The sequence below is a fragment of the Saimiri boliviensis genome, chromosome 17 (genome assembly GCF_048565385.1).
Source record: "Saimiri boliviensis isolate mSaiBol1 chromosome 17, mSaiBol1.pri, whole genome shotgun sequence".
Lineage (NCBI taxonomy): Eukaryota > Metazoa > Chordata > Mammalia > Primates > Cebidae > Saimiri > Saimiri boliviensis.
In genome coordinates this window covers 3,789,804-3,806,147 of record NC_133465.1, presented here as the reverse complement: position 1 = coordinate 3,806,147, position 16,344 = coordinate 3,789,804, and the positions used below count along the sequence as shown (strand labels likewise).

The following is a 16,344-nucleotide window of genomic DNA, read 5'->3' as shown; positions in this document are numbered from 1 at the left end:
AGGTTAACTGCAATATTACTATTATCTACTGAATGCGTATTATATAAACATATATAGAATTAAAATACAATAAAAAATTATACAAAGGCAACATACTCTACTATAAATTGTGTAGTATTTACACAATAGATTACTCTTATTGAGTAAATTAATCTTATTCATTAAAAAATATACTTTTGGCTGGGCGCGGTGGCTCAAGCCTGTAATCCCAGCACTTTGGGAGGCTGAGGCGGGTGGATCACGAGGTCAAGAGATCGAGACCATCCTGGTCAACACGGTGAAACCCGGTCTCTACTAAAAATACAAAAAATTAGCTGGGCATGGCGGCGCGTGCCTGTAATCCCAGCTACTCAGGAGGCTGAACCCAGGAGGCGGAGGTTGCAGTAAGCCAAGATCACGCCATTGCACTCCAGCCTGGGTGACAAGAGTGAAACTCCAACTCAAAAAAAAAAAATATATATATATATATATATAAGCTCATCTCCTGAATTAGCTTTAAAACTAAGTACTATGACTCTCAATCAATTCTGATAACCACTTTAACCTCATAAACACAAAAGGATCCTAAGAGAAAACACAGTTTACAATTCTTCATTTGATCTTTTGAGTCCATATTTTTAGAGTTCAGTGGACCTCAGGAATTACATTGTATTTTAATGAAAGCAACTGTTTTCCTGCTTGCCAAAAGAATGCTTCAGAGCTAGAATCAGCAGAACATAAGTCACTCAGCACTATCTCAAACTTACAAGCATGACTCCTTAAAGATTAACCTTTGCCTCTAGGTAAACTCTGAAAACAAGTAGTTGGGCAGACATGAATCTCTATAATACTAGGCCTACTTCTAACACATATACAATGTTTTTGAACAAAGAAAGAGAGAACTGGATGGTAAAAGAACTCATTTCCCAATTTTAATGAAGGTAAAAAATTTTTAGAAGCATGCTGTATTTTTCCATTACTAAAAAAGTAATTAAGAAGGCACACAAGCATGATGCAATTTTAGATGGTATCCTCCCAGAAAGTGCTCCGAATGGAGAGGAGACCTGAACTCGTTTAGAAAAACAAAAAGCTGAACTACTCTCTGTGACACTTTGCCTTATTTTTCCTGGCAAGGACAAAGAAAAAGTTTCAGCCCTTTAAATTAATTAAAAAAAAAAAAAAAGGTATTTACATTTATAGTCAACTGATTTTCAACAAGAATTCCAAGACAAGTCAAAGGTTAAAGAATTCTTTTTAACAAATGGTGCTGGGTCTACTGGTTATCCAAATGCAAAGGCATCTGGATGGGAATGAAGCTGGACCTCTATCTTACATCACATACAAAAATGGATCAAAGGCTTAAATATAAAAGTTAAACAATTAAATCTTTAAAACAAAATATTGTAAATTTTCATCACCTTGGATTAGGCAATGATTTCTTATATATGACAACAGAAAAACTGGACTTTATCAAAACAAATGCAAGCTTAACATGCTTTAAAGGACACCATCAAGAAAGTGAAAAAACAATCTAAAGAATGAGGAAACATTTTTTGCAAAAAATGTATCTGATAAGTGACTTATATCTACAATATAAAATAACTATTACCATTCAATATTGAAAAGTCAAATAATTCAATTTAAAAATGGAACAAGATATAAAAACAACAAATAAGCACATTAAAAATGGTCAGTGCCCATACAACATACCCACAACCATCTGATCTTCGAAAAACCTGACAAAAACAAGCAATGGGGAAAGGACTTCCTGTTTAATAAATGGTGTTGGGAAAACTGGCTAGCCATGTGCAGAAAGCAGAAACGGGACCCCTTCCTGACACCTTACACCAAAATTAACTCCAGATGGATTAAAGACTTAAACATCAGACCTAATACCATAAAAACCTTAGAAGAAAATCTAGGCAAAACCATTCAGGACATAGGTGTAGGCAAGGACTTCATGACCAAAATGCCAAAAGCAATGGCAACAAAAGCCAAAATAGACAAATGGGACCTAATCAAACTCCACAGCTTCTGCACGGCAAAAGAAACAGTCAGTAGAGTGAATCGGCAACCAACAGAATGGGAAAAAATTTTTGCAGCCTACCCATCTGACAAGGGGCTGATATCTAGAATTTACAAAGAACTAAAGCAGATCTACAAGAAAAAAACAAACAAGCCCATTCAAAAATGGGCGAAGGATATGAACAGATACTTTACAAAAGAAGACATACAGGAGGCCAACAAACATATGAAAAAATGCTCATCATCACTGGTCATCAGAGAAATGCAAATCAAAACCACATTGAGATAGCATCTCACACCAGTTAGAATGGCGATCATTAAAAAATCGGGAAACAACAGATGCTGGAGAGGATGTGGAGAAATAGGAACACTTTTACACTGTTGGTGGGAATGTAAATTAATTCAACCATTGTGGAAGACAGTGTGGCGATTCCTCAAGGACCTAAAAATAGAAATCCCATTTGACCCAGCAATCCCATTACTGGGTATATATCCAAAGGATTATAAATCATTCTACTACAAGGACACGTGCACACGAATGTTCATTGCAGCACTGTTTACAATAGCAAAGACCTGGAACCAACCCAAATGCCCAACGATGATAGACTGGATAGGGAAAATGTGGTACATATACACCATGGAATATTACACAGCCATCAAAAATGATGAGTTCACGTCCTTTGTAGGGACATGGATGAACCTGGAAACCATCATTCTCAGCAAACTGACACAAGAGCAGAAAATCAAACACCGTATATTCTCACTCATAGGCGGGTGTTGAACAATGAGAACACATGGACACAGGGAGGGGAGCACTACACACTGGGGTCCGTTGGGGGGAAATGGGGGAGGGGCGGGGGGTGGGGAGGTGGGAAGAGATAGCATGGGGAGAAATGACAGATACAGGTGAGGGGACGGAAGGCAGCAAACCACACTGCCATGTGTGTACCTATGCAACAATCTTGCATGTTCATCACATGTACCCCAAAACCTAAAATGCAATAAAAAAAAAAATGGTCAGTGCCCACCAGGCACAGTGGCTCACACCTGTAATCCCAGCACTTTGGGAGGCCGAAGCGGGTGGATCACAAGGTCAGGAGATTGAGACCATCCTGGCTAACACAGTGAAACCCTGTCTCTACTAAAAATGCAAAAATATTAGATGGGCATGGTGGCACGTACCTGTAGTCTCAGTCTTAGCTACTCAGGAGGCTGAGGCAGGAAAATTGCTTGAACCCAGGAGGTGGAGGTTGCAGTGAGCTGAGATCACGCCCCTGCACTCCAGCCTGGGCAACAGAGGAGACTTCATCTCAGGAAAAAAAAAAAAAAATGGTCACTGCCAGCCAGGCGCAGTGTCTCACACCTGTAATCCCAACACTTTGGTAGATCAAGGCAGGCAGATCACGAGGTCAGGAGTCTGAGATCAGCCTAACACAGTGAAACCCTGTCTGTACTAAAAATACAAAAATTAGCTGTGCATGGTGGCACACAGTTGCAATCCCAGCTACTCAGGCTGAAGAATCACCAGAACCTGGAAGGTAGAGGTTGCAGTAAGCTGAGACTGCACCAGCCTGGGTGAAGAACAAGACTCCATCTCAAAAAAAAGTCAGTGTCATTAGCTATCAGAGAAATTCAAATCAAAATTACAAAAACTTATAGCCAAATGATCATACCCAAGAGAACATATGTATGTCCACCAAAAAACTTGTTCACTAGTGTTCATACAAGCATTATCTACAACAGCCTAAATGTAGAAACCAACCAAATATCTATCAACTAATGATCAGATAAAATGTGGCATATATATGCAATGAAATATAGAAAAAGAAAGGAAGACCTGATAGATATTGGACAATGGAGAAAAACTGATTATATATTTACGGTCAGTGAAAGACACCAGTCATGAAAGACCACATACTGTATGATGTCCAAAAAAGATTATAAACATCTTCCCCAGAAAAACATACAAGCACATAAAATATTAAATATCATTTCAGAGATTTGTTTAACCATCACACAGCTGATTAATGACCCTCTTAAGGTTTTATGAGCTTTGAATTTAAAACTCCTATTTTATTTTTGGTTTATTTTTCATGTATATGAAGCATACCATGAATTTCAGAGTACTGCCATTCTAAGACTCAGTGGGTGAGAAGTGTGTACAGAGAATAAGTCACAAGCTAGTTCATTGCACACATATTCCTTGAGTGTCCACTATGTATCCTGCACAAGCACATGCCCTGAAAACATCATAGTGACCTTGTCCATCTTATGCGAAACCCAGAAAAACAAAGATAGGTGTAACTTTTAATGTAAGCTGAACTTAGAACTCACACTAACCTACTGCTGAACTCTCATAAATATCACAAACTTGTTTCTTCACATAAAATCAAAGCTCCTCTTTCAAAAATTAAAGATAATTTTGCATTTTAAAGTAAAATTTGCATTTCCATTTTTTCTATTTGTTATTCATCGTTAATATAAATGAAGAACACACTAAAACCAAGAAATAACACAAAAATTGTAAGAAAAAATTTTTCCTCTTCCAAGTAAATACAGAGGCCAATGGAACAAGATTGCCTACTGTATACTCCTTTGATCTCTCTGGAGACTTCATATCTACCTTTCAATTTAAGGATACTGAAAATGACTACTAATGACATCTATCAGTCTTTGTCTTTTGTTTTCCTAATCATACCTGGTTTTGGATTTCCACATCAGACAGCTGCTCAAGGCGACTTTTTCTTTATATTGAAATACAAAAGTGTCTCCTTTCTCATCATATTGGATGTGTTCCATTAACAGTCCTCTGTCAGCTCTCTTTACCTGTTCCCTCCACACTTTGGCACAAATTCCCATGATGCTTGATCTGATGGACACAGCTGTCTCTACTTATTTTACAATCCCTTCATTGTATTCGCATATAACCAATGCACTAAGAAGGTAGTATGCAAAAGCTTTTCAAACTATTTTAGAAGATAACTGCTTGCATGATCAAAACAACACCCTCATTAAGTAGAAATCTTGTCACTTGACATGGGCTATGGTCCTACTTTAAGAACTAGGTACCAATCAATGGAGAAAAACTATGTGCTACAGGCAAATAAACTACCACAGATGCTATCTCAGTATGCCCTGTCCCACTCGCTCCCTATATCCCAATAACCTGTCCTCCAATCTCTATATCCTATACCTTTCAGTCTAATGGGCAAAACCAGCTTACAAGCATGGGATTAACCTGACAAAAGTTTCAGTCTGTATAAAGGAACAGGGAGAAGATGGAGAAACTGGAGGAAAATAAGATTCTTTCAAGTTTGAAGTGACACCCTTTGTTCCTTAATTTCAAAAATCCAGTCATGGTGAATTTTGTTCTAAATATTGATATAAATCACTTTAGAAGAAGCTGTAATTTCAAAGAAAAGCAGCCAAGTTCCTTCATTCAAATATTTGCAGAATATCATCAATCTTACCAACCTAAAATCGTATGTCAGATGCATAAATTTGACTCCAAGGGTTTTCAAGTAAAGTAATTTGTAACTAAGAATGACATATTTCCTAATGGAAGTATGAAATAAAATATATTACTACTACTGGTAAGGGTATCTGTAGATGAACAGGTAAGGGAGACCTGTATTGAAATGCTACATCAAATTGTATCCGGAGTATAAAGAAAGAAATCACAAACACATGCTGCTGTTGCTTTCTGAACTTTTTCATATTAAGTATGTACAAATATAATATACATGAAAATATATAATATACATGAAAAATTACCCAAATCAACAAAGTGAACACATATTGAACACAGAAATAACAACCAAACAAAAAAAAGACATTATAGACTCCCCAAAGCATCCTCTTATACTCCCTCCCTTTCAGTCACTATTCTTCCCAAGGATATGCACTATCCTACTTTCTGACAACCATATTAAAATTAAGAACATCTTCCCTCAAAGACCTTACTGGCTGGGCATGGTGGCTCATGCCTGTTAATTCCAGCACTTTGGAAGGCCAAGGCAGATGGATCACCTGAGCTCAGGATTTCTAGACCAGCCTGGTCAAGGCCAACATGGTAAAACCCCATCTCTACTAAAAACACAAAAATTAGCCAGGCTTAGTGGAGCATGCCTGTAATCCCAGCTACTTGGGAAGCTGAGGCAGGAGAATTGCTTGAGCCCAGGAGGCAGAGGCTGCAGTGAGCCAAGATCATGCCACTGCACTCCAGCCTGGGCAAAAGAATAAGATTCCATCTCAAAAAAAAAAAAAAAGACATTACTGGGCTTATATATACAGTTTGTTACACTTATTTCCAACATTTATTCCCAAAAATGACAGAATGTACTTTGATTTACGACTCTTTTTTCAACATTTTAACCATTAAGTAATACACATTTCAGATTTTATGAAATCCACACTAAATAGACTTTAAGGACTCCCCAACCCATGAGAGCTGTTATACAAACATTACTATGAAAGATTAAGTGATGGGTCAGGAATTACTGAATATTCATCACTGTGGACCACTAGCCACTTGACCAGGACTTAATTAAAAGCTGCATGCTTTTAATTAAAAGTACCTTTCTACAGTACCAGAAACACTGCTGACCCCTCTAGATTTCTTCCTGTTGCGAAGATTCACAGGATACAAGAGAGAGTAATGCTTTAACAAAGCTTGTTTCCTCTATTCAGTGGTCCAGTAATTCAGGGGGATGTATACAGGAATACATGGCAAAGATGTCCCAAAAAGATGTTAAGGAAAAAGGAAAGCACAAAATTCAAAAAAGAGTGCTAACGACTCAGTCTCCTGTTCACTTTTATCAAATTTGACTTATATTTTGTGCTTACTAAAAGTTGCAAAATAGAAGATCTCATTTTCAAAGGGGAAATCCTTTAGATAGACAGGAAAGGTACTCAAGAACTGATGCCTATAAAGACATAATTTTCTAACAAACTCATTCTTTACAAAATTTCTGTATTTACCCCAAAGTGATTTGTAAGAGAGAAATTTCATTCATATATGCATATGTATGTGTGTATATATATTCGTTTCTTAAAATATTCACAAACACTTTTAATTTCCAACTCAGACCTATAAAGATCTGTACTAATCCTATATAAATAATTTTCTTCCTCATCTGATAACTGTTGACAGAGTAGCACTACATTTTCAGACATACTATTTTCACAAACATTTTTGTTTCCTAAACATTCTGAAAAAAAACTACTTGTGCTTTGAAACTAGAACCCCTAATTTTGATGAATGTATTCACCTTAAGTGAATTGGGTTTATTATGAAAAGAACAACAAAAAAGTATCATTAATATTTTTATGTTGTCAAGGACATAACAGACACATACACCTTCCATGATATAACCTTGTATCATCAATCCAAAACAAATTGAGTACTCTTCTCTCAATGAGATTACGGTCGAGTGGCAAACAGATAGAAAATGTATACAAGACAGAATCTAAGTGCCTTAAAAGACACAGAGATCACATACTACAAAAACATTCCCAAAGGGTGTTAGGTAACAAATGAAGTCTGTTATCAAATAAACACAGGAAATAAAGAAATGTATTAAATAAATTTAAACAGACAAAATAGTAATCACCATTGCCAGTCTCAATAGAAGGTAGCATTTCCTAAGCATATTTGACCAGGGCATCCTGATTTGCATAGTATGTTGAAAATCTAATGTTCTGCAGACAGAGAGTGGGAAATGTTATCTTTAGGAGATTTAAAAAGAGAAGTTACTATAAGCTAAGGAGGTCAAGAAAGACTTCATGTAACAATTACATGAAGACTCCATAAATATCTACACTGGGCCCAGAAAGATATATAGGATTAAAACATCATAAGAAGGGGTATTAGTGAAAAGTTCATTCCAGTCAAGAAGACAAAGGAAAAATGTATCTCCAACAAAATGAGAATAATGAGTGGTTCAAATTAAATATGACATAAGAAGCATGGAAATTGAGTTGTAGAAAAGATTTAGCAAGGATGCTCATAAAGTAGGTTTTGGTGTACCAAAACCTTTGGGAGTTTCATTGGTAGTAAATGGACAAGGCAGCCATATATCTGTGTTCACTTAGGACTTTACAAGTTTACATATGTTGATCAGAGTTAAGTCCAGCATGGCAACTATGCAAATCAAAAGACTGCAGTTTGGATGATAATTATATAATCACTTGGCAATTTTTCTAAGTTCTTATCTTTCAGATGTCCGTAATAAATACGTACAAATTAAATTCTATAATGTCTGCAATAGGCTTCAAAATAATTGAGAAAGGGGTATAAATAAAAAAGATTGTCCATTATTTGATAGTTGTTGAAACTAGATAATAAATGCATGGGTGTTTTTTTATATGACTTGTCTAGTTATATACATGTATGTATTACCCCAAATAAAAAGTTATTGTTTATGGCCTTTACAGGAAAAGAAATGGCATATCTGTGGCACTAAAAATGTAATTAAGATACAATATTTTTGTCATAGCACTACATTATTACATGTTTACATAATAAGCCAAATTATTGAATATTGAAGACACTTATATATCTAAAATACATTTAACCAATTTAAGATGACTAAAAATATACTTTTTCCTGCAAGAACTTTCCATTTCAAATAGCAATAAAAACTAAGAAGAATACATCCTCTATTCTCTCTTCTGCTTAAAACTTTTTTTCACTCTTACCTCTGTCACATACAGTTTAATTGAGAAGTTATAGTAAAATTGGTAATAGGAAATTGCTAAATTGCTTTATTTGAAAATATGCCAACCTCTATACTGATTCTGTCAATGTATTTTTTCCAAGGTTTTAAATATTTACATTTTGTTTCATCATAGAGAATATCTGTACATTGGCCCAAATGAGGACTTGCCACAAATTCTATTACAAAATCGCAAACTGCCAAAACTCCCACTGAAAAGCTGCAAATACTATCAAATTACAAACACAAACAAAACTTTTAAAGGAAATTCTCCTTACAGTCTTACAGGTACATTTTTCCTTTGTCTTCTTGACTGGAATGGCCTTTTCACTAATACCCCTTTCTCCTTATGATGTTTAAATCCTATATATCTTTCTGGGCCCAGTGTAGATAGTAATTCTTATATGAAGTCTTCTTGACCCCCTTAGCTTACAGCAACTTCTCCTTTTAAATCTCCTAAAGATAACATTTCCCACTGTTTATCTAAACTAAAATATGTTTATTTAAAAGTATTGAAGGTCTTAAAACATTCTTTTAAAATATAAGTCTTTACTTGAAAAATATGTATTTTTTTTCACCTTTTGGTTAAATGACAGATACTTGTATGTCAGTAAAAACAAATTTTGCTCATATGCAAAGGTATAATATACAAGATAAAAGTATGGTATGTTAAGCAATTTAACAACTGCTTTGAAAGCATGAAATAGCTATATGAAACTAAATCACAATTTCTCAAGGAGAGTATGTAAGGAGAAAGGTAACCTACAACAAAGCTATGAAGAAAATGTGTTAGAAAGTTGAAAATATATATCATACAATTATAGAGGACATCCACAGAATCACAATTACCAAAACTGAAAATATTAAATACTGTGGAGATATTTACAGCTAGTTTTCTGATTGTGTCAAGTAAGTAGTATAAACCCAAATGCATATCAAGGGGAAAAAAATTTGGTACATACTTGTGACAAAGAATTTCTTTGTGAAAGTACAGCTATCAAAGGCAGCAATTTTCTCCTGCAAGACTACAACAAGAATCCTAAAATTAGAAGGAAAAAAAAAAAAAAAAAAACAGAAAGAAAAAAGTGAATATGAAATTCAATAAGTAGAATCAGAAATGCATTATATCATCTAGATGAAAACAAACGCCTATTAATGCAATTTGAAAATTAAAGATTTCCTATAATATTTAGTCTAGGAACTTCTGCCTCTTAAAATGTAAAAATATAAACCAAAAAAATCCTATATATAAGTAAGACAGACGAGTAGAAGAAAAGTCATGAAAGAAAAAACTACCACCTCAAAAAAATGTTTGTCTTTTAATGAAGTTTTGTTCTGGCCAGGTGTAATGGCTCATGCCTATAATCCCAACATTCCTGGAAGCTGAGGCAGGAGGATCACTTGAGGCCAGGAGGTCAAGACCAGCCTGGGCAACATAGGAAGACCTGTCTCTATAAAAAATAAAAATAAAATAAATTAGCCAGATGTGGTGGTGTGAGCCTGTAGTCCTAGCTACTCAGGAGGCTGAAGCAGGAGGATCACTTGAGCCCAGGAGGTCAAGACTGCAGGAAGCTATGATTGTACCACTGCACTCTAGCCTGGGCAAGATCTCGTCTCTAAAAATATAAATACATAAAGTTTTGTTTTCATTTATTTTTGAGTCGAGTAAGTCTACATTAAGAATGGATAACATTAAGCACAGCACAGTGTTGTATGAGTGTGATCCCAGCTACTCAGGAGGCTGAGGCAGGAGGATCACTTGAGCCCAGCAGATTGAGACCAGCCTGGGCAACATAGTGAGGTGCTGTCTCAAAAAGAAATGGAAAAAAAAAAAAAAAGGATAAAAAAGGTAGTAAATTGTTGGCTATCTACTAAAAGTGTTTCCCAGTGATGTTTTAGTCATGGTATTAAACATAAAATGGATTTATGTAACCTATCACTTTAAGCCTAAATGGCTGATGAATTTCCCAACACATATAAATCTAAGACAACTGCTACTCAGTGTAAACAAGACATTTCTGATGACTCAATATAGTAAAATTCACTAAGAATCTGTAAAAGCAGTATTTTTCCCCAATGCCCAAGATTTGTAAATAATTAGAAAATAATTTAGTTATAAACACTTTATTAAAGCAAAATTTTTAAAATACATCCAAAACCACTACTTTATGTTGTGTTATTCCTTTCAGGACATTAATATAAATAGCCAAGCTTAATATTTACTTCAAAAAATCAAATAAAGATGATAATTGTTAATAAATATTTAACAAACTAATAGCTTATTTTTCCAACTTCGAGGCTGGGAAATCTGGGCAACAGAAGCTAATATGAGTAAGAGAAAAATAAAAATGTATTATTTAATATGCATGCTTTGTTAATTTTGTTCATTTTTTTAATTGTACTTTAGGTTCTGGGGTGCACATGCAGATCATGCAGGGTTGTTGCATAGGTACTTACATGGCAAGGTAGTTTGCTGCCTCCATCCTCCCATCACCTATATCTGGCATTTCTCCCCATGTTATCCCTCCCCAACCTCCCCACCCCACACTGTCCCTCCCCTAGTCCCCCCCAACAGACCCCAGTGTGTGATGTTTCCCTCCCTGTGTCCATGTGTTCTCATTGTTCAACACCTGCCTATGAGTGAGAACATGTGGTGTTTGATTTTTTGTTCTTATGTCAGTTTGCTGAGAATGATGCTTTCCAGATTCATCCATGTCCCTGCAAAGGACACAAACTCATTATTTTTTATGGCTGCATAGTATTCCATGGTGTATATGTGCCACATTTTCCTTGTCCAGTCTGTCATTGATGGGCATTTCGGTTGGTTCCAGGTCTTTGCTATTGTAAACAGTGCTGCAGTGAACATACCTGTGCATGTGACTTTATGACAGAACAATTTATAATCCTTTGGGTACGTACCCAGTAATGGGATTGCTGGGTCAAATGGAATTTCTATTTCTAGAACCTTGAGGAATTGCCACTCCCAGGAGTCTAAATTAGTTCAACCATTGTGGAAGACACTGTGGCAATTTTGTTCATTTTTAAAAACAACAATTTAATTTACTGATGTAGAATAATTCTAATGAGTGACTACTGTTAAATCCTTGTGATTTTTTTTTCAAGCTGGGCCTGTTAAAAACTTTTCTAGGCCAGGCGTGGTGGCTCACGCCTGTAATCCCAACACTTTGGGAGGCCAAGGTGGGAAGATTTAGATGAGGTGTCTAAGGGCTAATGATCAAGACATTTACCATCGTAGGGCTTCAGTTTGCTCATATGGAAAAGGAAAGTGCTAAGTGATAGAAGAGTCCTAAGGTTCCTTTCTCCACTAAATGTTCTGTGATTAATTTGTCATTAGCACTAGAGGTCAGATAGAAGTTCAAGATAGATTTGAATATTTTCCCAGCAACTAAATGAAACAAATGTTAAGGATAAAAATCAGTCTAGTCCCTATTTTAGTGCCATTGTGAAGTATGAAGCAATAAAAATATTCTAAAGCATTTTTCATAGTTCAGGAACATGATTTTCAAAAGTTTTGGTGGGTTCTCACAGCAAAATTACATTTCACATCATAAATCAGCATACACATCATACATATAAAAAGCTGTATTAAAAGATTTCTCGAAACAATACTTAACTGTTTTAAGTTTGCTCTGATACTTTCTATTTGTTTCCATTTTGTTTTACAAATGCTCACTGTATCCCACTAAACTGAATTCACAGTTCCCTAACGGATCAAGACTACAAGTCTGAACATGTTCATCAAGAAATCGTAGCGCTATTCCACTGAACAGAATTAAGAAGGTGTTTTCTTGAGATTTTAAAAAATAAATCTAAGTTAGCCATTGAAATTGGTAGAGTTCTCCATGCCAAGGAAAGCATGTTTCTTATTTTATACAAGAAACATATGAAAAAAATCCTTACCGTTTATTGCAATGAAGATCATAAATGGGTGTCTTAAACTGAATGGACTTGACCATCTCCCCAGTACGAAGTGAATACAGATCCACACAACAGTACGGTGGGCTTGTGCTAAAAAAGAAAAATGCCATTATTTTTTTAAAAGAAGACCAATAATCTCTACATTTTCTTATTAATATAATATTTGAACCTCTGATTAACAAGATATTAGTAAACTGATTCACAACTTACCCCAAAAATGATCATAATATATCCTTTATATTATGTCAACTTAGGAATGCAAAATTTGGCAAAGAAAAAATATCACCCACCAAATTAGTACTACACGGAAGAAAAATTATATGATTAGACCAGGTGAGATCACTCATGCCTACAATTGCAGCACTTTGGGAGGTCGAGGGGGGCAGATCGCAAGGTCAGGAGTCTGAGACCAGACTGACCAACATGGTGGTGGAACCCTGTCTCTACTGAAAAAAATACAAAAATTAGCCAGGTGTGGTGGTGCATGCCTATAATCCCAGCTACTGAGAGGCTGAGGCAGGAGAATTGCTTAAACCCAGGAGGTGGAGGTTGCAGTAAGCCAAGATCACACCACTACACTCCAACCTTGACAACAGAGTAAGACTCCATCTCAAAAAAAAAAAAAAATAAGAAAAATGATATGATTACACCAATAGATACAGAAAATAATCTGATAAACGTCAAAGTCTATTAATAAGGAACATTTCCTTAAAATGATAAAGGGTACCAACCTTAAAACTAACAAAGAAAAGTTGGCAAACACTTATAAAAAATGAAAAAGTTTGACCCTAAAAGCAGGATGTAGAAAAAAATGCTCATTATCACAATTTCTATTCAACATCGTATGGAAGGTCTTATGCATGTCAAGAAAAGTAATTACTAGGAGGAAGAAATAAAACTGTCATTATTTGCTAAAAACTTGATTGTGTAAAACCCAAAAATACCAATCTGTACGTAGAAATATATGTCATCTGTACATAAACACACTCATACACAAACACAAACACACACACACAGGTATATTCACAATAAAGACAAACTGTTAGAATATATGGATTTATGAAGGCTACTAGATAAAAGTATAATATACAAACATCAGGTATATTTTAATAAATTGAGAACAATTGGTAAAATTTTAACCCTTGAATATCTTGAACAAATCTAAGAAAATATTTGTAACATATGTACACAAGAAATAAAATGGTTTTTAAAAAATACCTATGTAAGCTGGACATGATGGCTTATGCCTGTAATCCCAGCACTTTGGGAGACGATGCAGGCAGATCACTTGAGGTCAGTAGTTTCAGACCAGCCTCGCCAACATGGTGACACCCTGACTCTACTTAAAAATATAAAAATTAACTGGGCATGGTGGCAAGCACCTGTAATTCCAGCTACTAGGCAGGCTGAAGCAGGAGAATTGCTTGAACCTAGGAGATAGAGTTGCCGTGAGCCAAGATTATGCCACTGCACTCCAGCCTGTGAGACAGAGTGAAACTCTGTCTCAAAAAAAAAAAAAAAAAAAAACTAAAACTAAAAAAACCTATGTAAAAGCAAATAACATGGCCTAAAAGACTCTCTAAACTGATAGATTAAAACCTCATCAAAAATATACCAGAAATGAGATCTCATTCTAGAACATATATGGAAATGCATTCCATATGATTAAGACTTATTGTAAAGGTATAAGATAGAAAAAACCGTGTTCTAGACACAGGGACAGACAAAGAAACCAATGTTTCCAATTTAAGAAAGTTTTAAAAGAGCAGCTAGTTAAATTCAATAAAAGGAAATAACAAATAAGGAATAAGGAAATAAAAATGCAACAAGAATTCGATAAAATGAGTAAGCAATGAGGAGGAATCAGTAAAGATAAAATTTTTATTTTTTTAAAGATAATAAAACCAATAACTCTAGTCAAAGTTTTAAAAAAAATTACAGAAGGAACAAGTAAGTAATATAATAAAAAAAGGAATATTCTGATAACACAAATTCCTTAAAATGTACAAATTGCCACAACCAATCTACACAGGACAATTTGAATAGCCCAGTATCTAAAAAGAAATTGAATTCATAACTTCTTACAAAGAAAATCCTCAAAAATGCCTTTATCTCTAAGCTCTATAGATTAATCAAACAAAAAATTATAGCTATCACACACAAACTCTTTCATAAGGTAGAAGAGTCACTTTCCAACATATTTTATAAGGTCAGCAGCACACATCCAAAAACTAAATAAATATATTACAAGACAATAAAAGATATGCTTGTATATCTATATGTCTCATAAATACATGTCCAAAACTCCTTAAGAAAATATTAGCAAATAAAATTGAGCAATACAAAATCAGGTGAAGTTTATTGCAGGAATGCAAGGCTGGTTTACTACAGAATATCTATTAATGTAATTCACCATATTCACAGGAAAGGGGGAAACCACTCTAATTACTGCCACATTAGAAAGATACAGATGTGGCATTTTTAGAAATAAAAATGCAACACCCTTTTCAAGAGAAAAACACTGAACAAACCATAATTAGAATTAGAACCTGATAAAATGCATCGATAAAGAAATCTATAGATGTAAGAATAAACACCTTCCCCGTAAGGTCCAGAACAAGGCAAAATTTTCTGATCTTATGACTCCTATTCAGCATTGTATAAGAAATGTTACCCAGTGCAATAAGTACAGGCAAATAAATCTAGACCATCTGGATTGTAAAGGTAGAAATAAAACCATCACAAATAACATTATCTACATTAAAAAAAATCCCAAAGAATCTCTTTAAAAAGCTACTAGAATTTTACCAAGGTTGCAGAATTCAAGGTCTACATATAAAATCATATGTTTGTATAGAAATGAGCAATTTGAAACTGAAAGCATTATTTGCAATAGCAAATACAAAATATGAAATTCTAGGAAATAGAAAATATGAAATAATTCTATATAAGTGTAACACAATACATGTAAGATTTGTACACTAAAAACTATAAAATGCAGATAAAAGAAATCAAAGACCTACATAAATAATAGTAAATACCATGTTCTTGGATTGGGAGCTATATTCTTAAGATGGCAAGTCTCCCCAAACTGAACTATGTATTTGTTTTGTTTTGTTTGTTTTGTTTTTATTATACTTTAAGGTCTGGGATACATGTGCAGAACGCACAGGTTTGTTACACAGATATTCATGTGCCATGGTGGTTTGCTGTACCATCAACCCATCATCTACATTAGGTATTTCTTCTAATGCTATCCCTCCCCTAGCCCCCCAACCCCTGACAGGCCCCAGTGTGTAATGTCCCCCTCCCTGTGTCCAGGTGTTCTCATTGTTCAACTCCCACTTATGAGTGATAACATACAGTGTTTGGTTCTCTGTTCCTGTATTAGTTTGCTGAGAATGATGGTTTCCAGCTTCATCCATGTCCCTGCAAAGGACATGAACTTATCCTTTTTATGGCTGTGCAGTATTCCATGGTATATATGTGCCACATTTTCTTTACCAAGGCTACCATTGATATGCACTTGGGTTGGTTCCAAGTCTTTGCTATTGTGAATAGTGCTGTAGTAAACATACGTGTTCTTGTGTCTTTTTTTTTTTTTTGAGACGGAGTTTCGCTCTTGTTACCCAGGCTGGAGTGCAATGGCGCGATCTCGGCTCACCGCAACCTCCGCCTCCTGGGT

General features: G+C 35.2%; 1 protein-coding gene across 10 annotated transcripts in view; it reads right to left on the bottom strand.

The window, feature by feature from the left end:
• The window catches only part of BCAS3 (BCAS3 microtubule associated cell migration factor), a 661,861-nt gene that overhangs the window by 482,980 nt on the left and 162,537 nt on the right, over positions 1-16,344 (bottom strand). For all 10 annotated transcript variants that reach the window (XR_012514509.1, XR_012514510.1, XM_039475903.2 and 7 more), the window contains exons 8-9: positions 12,642-12,749; positions 9,683-9,759 (exon numbers count right to left, since the gene is read on the bottom strand). Coding sequence is in view for 8 of the 10 variants with exons in the window: in XM_039475903.2 (XP_039331837.1) it covers positions 9,683-9,759; positions 12,642-12,749 (185 nt within the window). In the remaining 2 variants the exon portion in view is untranslated. The remainder of the gene's footprint in view (positions 1-9,682; positions 9,760-12,641; positions 12,750-16,344) is intronic.